The 12607-nt window shown below is 34.5% G+C and overlaps 2 protein-coding genes across 2 annotated transcripts; both read right to left on the bottom strand.

The window, feature by feature from the left end:
- Positions 1-953: 953 nt before the first annotated feature.
- LOC123553385 (uncharacterized) lies at positions 954-6322 on the bottom strand. Its single transcript, XM_045343113.2, has 4 exons — positions 6255-6322; positions 5666-5882; positions 4985-5137; positions 954-1492 (listed from the first exon to the last, which is right to left on the bottom strand). The coding sequence occupies exons 2-4, from the start codon at positions 5874-5876 to the stop codon at positions 1083-1085; spliced, it is 774 nt and encodes a 257-aa protein (XP_045199048.2). The 5' UTR covers positions 5877-5882; positions 6255-6322; the 3' UTR covers positions 954-1082.
- Positions 6323-9192: 2870 nt separating this feature from the next.
- On the bottom strand, positions 9193-11827 carry LOC123553384 (sodium-dependent glucose transporter 1A-like). The gene is made up of 3 exons (XM_053542418.1): positions 11695-11827; positions 10709-11000; positions 9193-10316 (listed from the first exon to the last, which is right to left on the bottom strand). Exons 1-3 carry the CDS (start codon positions 11749-11751, stop codon positions 9343-9345), a joined length of 1323 nt encoding a protein of 440 aa, XP_053398393.1. The 5' UTR covers positions 11752-11827; the 3' UTR covers positions 9193-9342.
- Positions 11828-12607: the final 780 nt, after the last annotated feature.

Below are 12607 nucleotides of genomic sequence, written 5' to 3'. Positions count from 1 at the left end.
TTTGTCGGTGATTACGTCATTATATAAGTGGCGTCATTACGAATATGAATATGACGTCGTTGAAACGGTTGTCGCACACTTATTTTTGTAAAATAAATTGCCAAATATCGGAAAATGAAGTAGTGACAAGACGTTCGGCTCATCCGATAACCTCCTCCGCCTCGCAAGATAAACTTTCTCATCTACGGCACTAACCTATTATTCTCTATGTTCACATTTTGGAAAGGTGTTGCAGATGAAACAGAAACTGATCATAGAGGATATAATTAGAGCTAAATATATTGTGTAGTTTACAAAAAGATATAAGTTAGTAAACTACAAAAGATATAACGTTAAGTTACTAAAGAGATCTAAGTTAGTAAACTTCAAAAAGATATGCTACTAAAAGGATACAAGTTACTAACCTACAAGAAGATATGCGTTACTGAACTACAAAAGGATTTACGGTACTAAACTTCAGAAAGATAGAAGTTACTAAACTATAAACAGATATATGTTACTAAACTACAAGAAGATATAGGCTACTACGGAAAGTGAAATGGCTTACCCATCCTCAATTTTTGCACAAGGGCTACATTTAATGGTAACTATTTAGAGTTTCAATGTATAGCAAAGACCATTCCCTGTTTGTGGGCATTTTGTCAAGAATTTTGAGAAATGTTTTAGAGTAAAGTGTATGCCATCATATGTGCAGCGATAGAAAGTCATATGCCCTTAAACTTACAAAAGGTGATAAATTGAAACAACCCATTTTTCACAAATCTCTGACTTAGTGTCCACAAGCATTGGATAATGTATGCAGTGAGATATTTAGGATAGCCTCTAGCTGATAAAACATTTATTCCGTTTAGGGACTGATATCATTTTGTAGTGAACAGTGCTATATTTATCTGTTTAGAGATTTCTAAGACCTTTTCAAAATAGAAAAGGATGATATAAAAGAAAGATACCAGCAGCCTTTACATATATTAGCAAATACAAGTTCATATTACGTTGCATTTCGCATGTTTAACGATCAAGTGTACATATCAAGTGTACATTTTATAGATAAACTGTTGCGTACTTTGTTATTCAATGTGTTGTCAAATTTCATTTGTTCCGTTCATGTTCATGTAGTGATTTTGTTTGACATGCGCGGGGCGTGTGTGTATAATCGGGTATGCTCCCTCGGAACCTCCACCTCTCCAATATTCTTCAACTGCATGCCCTGGTACATTTGTTCCCATGGCCAAATTAAAGTTTCCAGGTGTTGAATGCGACTGAGTGTTCACTGCTGTTAAAGCAAATGTCGTATCTCTCGGGGTTGTCAACGCTTGCCCGACTGCATTCTGAAGACGACTCTTGTACAATATCCTACCACCGGAAGTCAACATTCCACCAGCGACGAGTGCAAGATAGAACGACACATGTGGTATCCCGACGCCAAATCTAAATCCAGCTTCTTTCAAAATCATCACCAAAAATACGATGGCTCCTATTTCAAGTAATGATCCTTAAATGAAAAAAATATCGTTTTCTTTAAGTATAGTTCTGGACAGCTTAAGTATTGCTAACACAATGTTTTGTTTGACTGATAATCGAATATGCTACATGTATTCGTTTAAATAGTAAAATATTTTTTGTTATCCCCCGCCGATGAAATCGGGAGGAGGTATTGAAATGGCGTTGTCCATCCGTCAGTCTGTATGTGCGTCCGCCCGTCCGTGCGTCCGTCCGTCCGCAGCCATTTCTCAGTAACTATCAGGTAGAATTTCATAAAACTTGAAATAAACATGCACCAACATACTGCGATGATGCCCTCAAATTTTTTATCGGATTGGTCAATTTCCCTTAGAGTTATTGCCCTTGATTTAATGAAAAATCAACGTCTGCAGCCATTTCTCAGTAACAAGCTGGTAGAATTTCATGAAACTTGAAATAAATATGAACCAACATACTTCGATGATGCCTGTCATTTTTTTTTCAATTGGTCAATTTTCCTTAGAGTAATTGCCATTTAATTGTTTAAAAAATCTACAGATTTGTACATAACAAACCAACCCATTGGTAGAATTTCATTAAACTTCTTTCATTTTTTCCATGAACATTTAGTATAAACATGTGAAGTTTTGTACCCACACCTGGTCACCACTTTGCCTTGGTCACACCCCCTCTCCCCCCCCCCCCCCCCAAACAAACATTCCTTTTTATTATTTTTTTCAAACCTTCCATAAATATTTATTAGCATGCAAAATTGTACCGTTCCCCCACCTCACTCTCCACTCGGTCTTGCCCACCACCCCGATCATGCATCCCCATCCCCAACCCATTTTTTTGTCATTTTTAATTTTCCATCAATATTTATAATCAACAGGTGAAATGTTGTACCCTCCCCCGATCACCCCCGCCCCCCCCAACCCCCACCCCCAAATAAAAGCATTCATTTTTCTGTTAAAATGATTTTGACTAATGAAATTATTTGCTTCTTAGTAACATCCTTAACATTTTGCCGGAAATATTTTTTGCCATTCCTCACCTCAAGCCCTTTCGGCGGGGGATACCAATTCATCGAATTTGCTTGTTTTTAATATGACACTGTTTAGAAGTTGGCAGTTGGCAGTTACTTAAGTAAAATAGGTTAGTACTGGCAAAGAATCAAGGAACACTGGTTAGTTACATAACAGAAGTTCTGTTGAAAATAAAACGCGCTAAAATCAAACAAACAATAAATTTCATGGCTCAGTATTTGTATGATGTATTGACACAATCTAAATGAGTGGAACATGAAGAAACTTAAAAAGAAAGAATTACAGAAAATTTTACAAGAGAAATAACACATCAATCAATCCATTACAGAAGTCACACTGACATTGTGGCAGTAGTGCAAAAACTTTCGGATAAGAAAACTTGGAACTAGGGTAAAATTTTTATGTGAAATGTGCCGTGTGTGAATAAGACTGCCAGTCTCGGATAAACGATGCCCGAGGTAATTTACGTCAAAAAGAAAGAAATCGTCGAGAACATTTTCCATTACAGTAATTAGATTTGTTACTATTATCAAAAGCGTAACATAGCTAATATATTGAATTTCGTTCTTTGTAAGTCCTCGACACTGACAATTTAAAGAAAGAATTGCCCTATAGAGTATTTCGTTAGGTTAGGATTGAACACCGTGTCAGTAACTGTTAATGCGTATAGAGATGCGCCATCTTATTTAGGGCTATATTTATAGACAAAACTCCAACACCACTCATTGAGTACACTCAAATAAATTGCCTAACGGTCACGTCTTCACTCAGGAAAGATTCCATTTGTATTCATAAAGGTGAGTGACAGTCGAGTCAACTCCCAAGAGTGAGTGAATGTTAAGGGAGGTCCTGGGGACCCTTGTGTGTTTCTCAAGGTCTCATAATGTAAGTTTAGATGATAAATTTACAATATTTAATTAATTTGAAGGTAAGATAACAGTGTCATTTAAAAGCGAAAGTTCATATTTGTGCAAGGTATTTTGAAAAAAATATATTTAGTTCTTATTTTAAATACATGTTGCTGAGGACGACGAAAACGTAAAAATACCCAACAAATTAAAAGAATGTTGAATTAATAAAAACGGTTAAAGATAGATACAGGAAATCAAATATACATCTACTAAACCTAATCTGACGGGGCTCATCAGTCACTCTCAGAAACACACGTCTTAGTAACTAATATTTACATTTCACAACCCTAGATATCGGTTATTTTTTCTTCTTCAATAATTCATACTGAAAAAAAATATAACAATTAAATGTCATGAAGAACCTATCATTACGGAAACATTTATTTTATAAAAGATATGAGCCGCACCATGGGAAAACCAGCATAGTACGTTTGCTGTCTGGTCAGGATCTATGCTGAGAATGGAGAAACTATTAGCGAACCGTATGGATCATGACCTGACTGCGCCGATGCGCAGGCTGGTCTGGATCCATGCCGGTGGCAAATTCATCAGTCAATCCCAAAAACACACGTCCTAGTAACAAATATTTACAAGCCTAGATATCTGAAAATTCATACTGAAAAATATAAATATTTCCCTCCAACTTAATGTGTCATTAAAAAAACAATATTCACCAAATCTCATTCGAAAACATTTATTTCACAAATGATATATATGTAATGATTGGAATTTACGTGGACTGGCTTTCGGAAACACCAACAGTTAAAGGCACGAGTATTATTCAGTTGTAATAAAATCTCAATACAGCGGGAAAAAAACTCATGTATTTTTAAGTATAAATTTTATTTTACTAACATGACTAATAATACTAATATTAATACGTTATATAAAACAAATAGACGGACGGACAAACATTCAGACAGGCAATAAAACGACAACTTCAGACTTGGCAAATTGATCTGCAAAAATAACGATTAACACTTTTGCATACCTTTGATGTTATTGTCATATATACCGTTATAATCCTATAAATATATTGTGTACAATGAAACCAATACTTGAGTTACCCTTCCGAAAGTTAAGATTGAGTGGGATTTATGAATATGACATTCGACTTCCACTCACACTCCCGCAAGGTCTACTCGAGACCTACTTGAGTGATACTTACCCAAGTTTGAGTCAAGTGTGAGTTTGAGTGGCGACTATGAATATGGCCCAAAGTGTTTAATAAACAATGATCAAGTAGAGTCCCAGCTATGTTTGTTGTATCATTCTAAATATCACTTAATGGACATTTGTCACTTATGAACTAAACAGGTAGTAAAGATATTTCATGGATATTTTGCGAACACCATAATTATTATTTGTTCCTCTGTATCGATAACGACATAAATTTAGAACTATCAGACGACATTTACAACTATTAGGCGACATTTTCAAAACCGTCTCTGCTACCTCAGAAAAGCCTCAGAAAAAAACTCAGAAAAACAATTTTGCCTTTTCCCCAAGTATTCATGAAATAACTGCTATATTATATTCCCAATTTCGTCTTTACAGCATTCTTACCGGCTATAAAGTTCAAGGTCGCTATTACCAATGCCAGTACTGGTATATTGGTGAAGATACAGTAGTAAATTGCTGCCAGAGCTAAACTGACTGCCACAAGTATAATTGATATAACCACACAAGCTTGTACGCCACGTAACCAACTAGCGGCATCTGAAATCAAAGCGTATAGTAATTAAATACAGTTACTTAATGTTATGTTTCTTTTGTCATCGATTTAAAATTTGTTTGTTTTGTGCGCAAAATGCATCAAGGTATCAACTTTTTAAGTCGGTTGAATATTGTTACTTTAGCAGACAATTCTTTTACATTGCCGTAATACTTTTTACAGAACCACTCGTAATGAATGTTTTGACGCTTGTTTTCAATAGTTGTCTTCCACCGAACCCTCTTTATAGATTGATTTTTCATGTTTTGAATTTATATTCCTGTAAGATATTCTACTGAAATATTATTTTTATTGTTGTGTCAATTATATTTTTAACATAATCATTCAAATGGGAAAAGTCATAAGTTTGGATATTTGGTTTATGTAATAATTTTGCAAAATAATGTGTTGTAGTAAAACACTTATGTGTGTAATCTTTAAATAACAACTGTTAATGTATGAAGCAGTACCGTATTTTTGTTATTAAATCTGTTTAAAAGTCTTTTGTGAAAGATATAAATTGTGAAGCTAACCTGTATTTTCTGTGCACGACTTTGAACCAGTTTTGATGTGCGCCGACAGTTTGATTTCTGAGCACGTTTTGAATAAACCGACATCAGAAGAAATACCATCTGTTCCAGCAAAGGGGCTAGTGGTCCACCAGTATGGCAGGGCAGCAGCCACGATCGCGACAACCAGCGCTATAGTCACCACTACAACACCTCGTAGTAGCATCACATTCATTTTGAACTGAAACAGTTAAGCAAAAGTAACTCATTGTGCAAATAATTTTATTTTCAGCAAAACCTTTTCTTATAAGATGAATATTGTCCTAACCTTTTTATCTTTATCGCCATTATCAACACTATCAATAACATCGCATTCATCATCATCATCATCATCAACAACAACAACAGCGACAATGACTACTACTTCTACTACCACTACCACTACCACTACCACTACCACTACTATTACTACTACTACTATAGCAATCACATCATCATAAACGTCTTCATAAAAATATTTTTATCAATATAGTTATTACTATTTTAGTACTGGTATTAGTATTATTAATTCTTAAAACGATTAGAATAAATAATGAAAAACGTTGAAACTTACCAGTTTTGTATTGTCTGTTAAAACTAAAGTCTTGTCACACTAGTGCAAATCATTAACATTGAATAAATGGGCAATGGTATCAGTCCTTTGAAATACCTTACAAAAAAATCGAAACTGTAAAAAAAATGTCCGGACCATTCTAACGATTGTATGTTTTTATTTAAATTCCTTCTTAAGGCTTTATTCAAAGATTCACTTTTTTCCTGCTCTGTTGTTAATAATGTCGGGTGTATTGTTCATATGAACAGTGATATAAGGAAACATTTTCTTGTTTACTGTTGTAAATATTATCACTTCTTTTGTTTCTTATTTTTGAAACAAAAACATTACAGATGCGTAAGATAGTGAAGACATCACGGTTTTGATTTTTCATTTACGGACAATAAGTCAATACAATTAACGATTGGACCCGTTGAAATCCAACTGTTAGTGCTCTTTCGTTTTCCGCGTTTCGTGTTGTAAAACAATATGTGTATGCAGCTTTGGTCTTACTAATTCTGTCCAAGATGACATTCATTCCTGTAGAAGACAGAGAGCAAACGTGCTTAAGGGTCTAGTACATCCAATTTTACCGCGTAATCACGAATCGTTCTGTTGGACATTGTTAGCAATTTTGACATAAATCTGTCCTTAATCAAATACCATACGATAAAATCTTTCAGAAGATCCCTTGAAAGCAAAGACCGCGGCCAAGCAAAATATTAGCAGACTGGATTTGACTGAGTCTGTACTTTAGTGTTGATGAAAGGTACAAAATCCTAGAACCGGCTTAAGTGGAAAACATGTTTTTATATATAGAAATGGATTCTATAATCTCAAGAACCAGAAAAGAGAACAACACTGTATCCAACTTGAAAACTACATATCGGAATAGAAGTCAGAGGCATGAAACATCTTCTCACAGTTAGTTTCATCGGAGTTCAAAGCATCGTGGCAGGTCGGTATCATGATATCATATTTGCTTGTCGGGTTTTATGTAGACATTTCTTGTTAAGTTTTCTGTGCAACCTGTCTGCAAGCTGAGTAAGCTGAATGGCAAACTGTTAACAAGCTGTTGCAATTTTAAAGCCTTTCTGAATGAAAGATGTCTATTATTTCTTTTGTAATATATATTTTTGTTTCGACATGGATTAAATTCACCAGTCATTGGAAAATAAATTTAATATTAAAAAAGGCTAGATCTTTTCGAAAGTACTTTTCTTTACAGAAATGTGCTTTGCAATATTTACTGCATTCTCATCCATCAGAGGTTCGTCAAAATTACGAAACAAACCAGAGAACCATGGTATACCTCTGGTATGCGAGAATGTACTTACTGAGGTACGCATGGAAACCGGGTATATGCTTTGTTTTATTTCCCTGTGTATAAATGCAACAATATGACCACTGCAATCTCTGTTATGTTACAAAATGATAAGTAACGGGCCGCTGACTAGCTTAAAATTGTACAAAGTTTACCTTGCGTATGTTTTTATACAAACGGATATTTGGTCACGAATGGGATAGTTATTAGCTCGGTGGGGATTTATTTGACTTACAAGATCATTTGGAACCATAGATCGCAACCAAGCTTGGTTTGATTGTGTCTGTTCGTGTCAGGTGGTGAAATGTGCAGCTCCCCTCATACACTCGAGCCCTAGCTTTAATGGATGTCAGCTACACAGTTACAACATTAAATGGACTCTTTGAACCCAAAATTGATAATACACATTTAGTCCAAAATATAGGGAGACGTAAATCTAATTTGTAACAATAGACTTTGAACCATAGACTGCAACTAAAGGAATTACAGACCGACTCGGTTTCATTGAGACTTTTCATGACAGGCAATGAACGCACGCCGCTTTGTATGAAATAATTCGACTGTAGCTAGTGAGGATGGACGCATGAGATGTGCTGTATATTTCATTACCTCTCGTGAACATACACAATTAAAGCGAAACTTATTTTGTTTTGGACGGTTGCGTTATATGCTTCAAAATCATTTTCTTATAGATTTTATTACAACAATTTAGTAGATTATCTTCAGCAGGGACCCAGGAAGCGAGCAACTATTTGAATATCCTTTGATCTTTAGCCCAAATCCAAATGAAAACCGAAGCCATTATCACTAGTTCACATTATGTAATAAACCTACGGAACTTATATATGGAAGTGTATATACAGATGTGTACATGATGAATATGTATTTAAATATACATAGACAAAGTATGAGGAATACATTTTTACAATGGCAATAAAATGTGATTGCTAATTTACAACAAAATGAGAAATGTATGTCAAAGCAATGACGTTAGCTTGTAAGCTGTTGTAAAAACATACTATACCAAAGTCTGAGAAAATCCTGAAAGTAGGAGAAACAAACAGGGCAAAAATTGTAGAGACATGCATCCATGTTCATGTCAAATTTGTGCTAATACTCTAAATGGAAAGTAAATTCAAAGCTATCGACAGTGATATACACAAATGCTTTTGACTATTTATTCCTCGCTCTTTGGTTAACTCTTATCATGCTGGGCACGACTGATTCTGCATGTGCGACAAATGCAGATCAAGATCAGCCTGCACATTCGTGCAGTCTGATCATGACCAGCATTGTTCGCCATTCAGTCAGTATTTTTTCTTATATATTATTATTATTATGTACCCTTTTACCAGTTAATGGTACTGTCCAAATTGAAAGATGGAGAAGTACATTATAGAAATTCAGCAGAAAAGGTTGAAAGGATATGGTTACGGGTAGGTACGGTTGTTTTTTACAGCACCGTTTAACTGCATAACTAGCGATACATAGAATTTAGATATGAATATTCACTTATAAATGTTCTGATTACAAAATTATATATTTTGGCGGTATCATTTTTGATAAAACGTTCAAATGTCAAATTGTAACAGAATGCTATATGATGCCGTCTGGAAACGGTTGAGTTGAACAATGAAAAAAGACAACGTAAGTCAAAACATTTTAATAAACAGACTTGTATATATGAGACAAAACAGAAAGCCTATTAAGACAAGCACCTGGAATGAAACCACTGGCCTAGTTGTTCTAAACTCCAATTTAATAGTAAATAAGAAATGACGAGTATCAAGTTTTCACAAGAATGTCAACTTTCTTTTCTTTCTTGAAGCGTTCCATTACTCTAAACAAAATTACACAGATCACTAAAATTATCCCTATTACTTGTAATCCATAAAGTAATGACTTTGGTCCGTACGTGTCGTACATCTTCCCTGCTATCCATATAAAACTCAGGTCTCCCAAACTACCTGCTAACTGGATAACCATTAAACAAAATCCACTCAGTTCTATTAGAGTGTTTCCATAAGCGATTCCACCTGGGTACAAAGGAGATATCAGAAATCCTTCTGTCACTGTACAAAACCATAACATCGCTGAACTTCTAGATGCATACAGATACAATAATGTCGTTGAAAAGGCATGAGAAACTACCTGAATCAAGAATAATCTTCTAATGTGTATAAAATTTGCCATAAGTGATCCAAATAGTCTACCTATTGTCAGTCCGAGCCAAAACGTCATGTTCAAAAACGAAGCTTTTGTTTTGGTAAAATTAAATACTTCTAAAGAAAATGTCCGAACAAACTGGCCAAACACTTCCTCTCCGCCGACCATAATGAAGTAATAAATAAATATAACAATAAGTATGCATATTCTGTAGCTAGACTTTTCACTTTTATGAACTTCTTCTTTAGGTAATGCATTAACTTCTTCTATTTCTTTGTCCTCTGTTACAACTTGCTTGTATCCTTTACTTGTACACTTATTGCAATGATAACGATAAAATACTGTAGATAAAAGCAATGTTCCTATCCCAATCCCTACAAATGCACTATGCACATGGGTTTCCCTAACAACTTGAATCACTTCCGATTCGGTGTCATGGTTCCCGGATTTTATTTTCAGTATCTTGACAACTGCAAGGAAAGGGTTCACGAAAACTGGAACCAAAAGAGCTCCAGCACCATATCCAACATGTAGCAGCTGAAGACACACTGCAGTTTTCTCTGGAAATAAATTAATCACCGAACGGACACCGGCTGAAAAAAAAGAAAACGTTAATTGCGTTATGTAATTTCTTCAGCCTCATTTAATTTTAGTAAAACATTTAATATACGGAAATCAGAAACACTAGAAAGTATATTAGCAATTAGTATATTATATTTAGCAAAATGCTCCAGCATTTTGAAGAGTAAATGTTTACACCGATATGGACACTGACACCAGACCAGGAAGAAAAGGCTTTAACATGTATAATTGCATTTTTTCTTGTCTGCTGCCAGTGGACTAGAACATAGGTATAATTACTACCACGATCGAGCGTAGCTACGTATAATATTTAAATACATTATATACAACATACATACCCGACACAGTTGTTTTTAATATATTCGGCTTAAATAATCACTTAAATCAAATACACATAACGTACCAATGTTAATTGTTACTCCACATATTCCAGTAAAAAAGTAATGAAACCAAATTGTATTGGCACTGTGTGAGTAAGGAACAAACATAATTGCCAATGCAGCAATTGTCTCTGATACGGCAATGATCAAGTCGGATGAGTGGCTGAATCTGTCCACAAGGAATCCACCAATAAGTGCACCACAAAATCCACCAGCCCCACGCCCACTTACAGAACGAGACACCTCTTCATAGGTTGCGTTGAAGATGAGTTTGATATCTATCATGGTAGGTCCAGGGATTTCTTGGTAAAGCCCCTAAATATATTCCAAAAATTAATTCTTTTAATAGAGAAATTTTAATTTCAGCCACCTCAATACACCCGTATTTTTACACATAATGGTTTATTTGTGTGATGAGAGGCCAAATGATTTACGGTTACTAGGTATGTTGTGTGTTTGCTAATTTTCATAAAGATCTAGACTGGAGAGCAAAACTTTCGATTCTTGAAATTATACACAGAAAAATTACATCATTGAACTGATTAAAAACTTATAAAATATTAGATAATTATACCTTTATTTTAGTATTTACACGTTTATGGCTACAGTTGAACACCTTTATCAAACATAAACAACCAGTCAGGTAACTTCCAAAACTTATTTTTGTTCTAATTTGTCTTTAGCAGCCACTAGCCTTATGCATCAAGATTGTGTCGCTACTTTTGGTTGGCTGTTTAATATATGTTTGACTTTACTCGAATTGATATGCAGTATTAAATGAAACAGAATCGACACTTGTTTTAAAAATAATGATATATCTAATTTCAAAACAACAAAAGTGTCGATTCTGTTTCGTTTAATACTGCATGTCAATTCGAGTACAGTAGTATCGTATCTAAAGACTCTATCTGGAGAATAAGAATACCATATCTTTCAACTCTTAAGTGTATAGGTCTACATGTATTTATCTTTCGCGACACGCGCTACCAGCATAAGATACTGTACTCACCATTGAACACCACACGAGAAACAACATGAACACTTTACACGCTGACTCAGACACCATTTCTTCAAGTTTGATCGGTTCCTAAATATGGCACACAAATGTCTACGTTGTTGCCATCAACCTTAAATCAAATATTAATTGCTTTATGCAAAGAACTATGTGAAACTAATCTCGTAATAAATGATTTACGGTCTGCCTTCATTAAGCAATTTCATGTGTGTAGTACATAGGTTGGCCACTGAAATATAAATATTGGAATTTTACATCATACAAATGAAATAGAGGCTTTCAATTTAGACAATATTGCACATATTGTCTTTTAAAAGAAAACATTACGATTGACAATTTTTATGAGGGGATTAAAATTGTAAACATGTCCTCGCCATACAAATCAATACTTTAAGAAGTAGGTTATTAGTAATATTAATCCCTTCTAGTTTTTACATTAATATTATGTTGGAACTAATGTGGAAATGAATGATTATGCGTGGGTTGTATTACACGGTTTTATACTTATAAGTATTAATTCGGGTGTGTACCTGTATTATAATTTTCAACGCATCCCAATCATGCTAGATATTGTTTTATCTTTAACAATGTTATGTGGAGTAATTAGTGTTATACACCAGCACTAATAATATATCATCGTGTAAACATGTAGATTTTTATTGGATGAGAACAGAAATTAAACATTGTGACTCTTTTGTTTTGTCATAATTTCTTTGTCCCTGCCTTTTGGTATAAAATATTTGTTTACATCACCATTGCTTGTAAGCATTAACAAACTTTCCTTACCATACTAGTTTAATTTTATTAAATGTAATACCGTTTACACAAGTACAAAATCACTCTGTAAAGAGACAACGTTATCTATATACCCTGGTTTTACCTGAACGGTATGTAACGACATCGATTA

The sequence above is a fragment of the Mercenaria mercenaria genome, chromosome 4, assembly GCF_021730395.1.
Source record: "Mercenaria mercenaria strain notata chromosome 4, MADL_Memer_1, whole genome shotgun sequence".
NCBI lineage: Eukaryota > Metazoa > Mollusca > Bivalvia > Venerida > Veneridae > Mercenaria > Mercenaria mercenaria.
This window is presented reverse-complemented; position numbering and strand designations above follow the sequence as displayed.

What these genes read in the sequence shown, in the direction of transcription:
- LOC123553384 (XM_053542418.1), bottom strand. Translation starts at nt 11,751, where the DNA reads ATGGTGTCTGAGTCAGCGTGTAAAGTGTTCATGTTGTTTCTCGTGTGG. An exon ending in TTCTCGTGTGGTGTTCAATG is followed by an intron (nt 11,001 to 11,694) that starts GTGAGTACAGTA and finishes GAATATATTTAG; the next exon opens with GGGCTTTACCAAGAAATCCC. An exon ending in TGGAGTAACAATTAACATTG is followed by an intron (nt 10,317 to 10,708) that starts GTACGTTATGTG and finishes CTTTTTTTTCAG; the next exon opens with CCGGTGTCCGTTCGGTGATT.
- LOC123553385 (XM_045343113.2), bottom strand. Translation starts at nt 5,876, where the DNA reads ATGAATGTGATGCTACTACGAGGTGTTGTAGTGGTGACTATAGCGCTG. An exon ending in GTCGTGCACAGAAAATACAG is followed by an intron (nt 5,138 to 5,665) that starts GTTAGCTTCACA and finishes CTTTGATTTCAG; the next exon opens with ATGCCGCTAGTTGGTTACGT. An exon ending in GACCTTGAACTTTATAGCCG is followed by an intron (nt 1,493 to 4,984) that starts GTAAGAATGCTG and finishes TTTTCATTTAAG; the next exon opens with GATCATTACTTGAAATAGGA.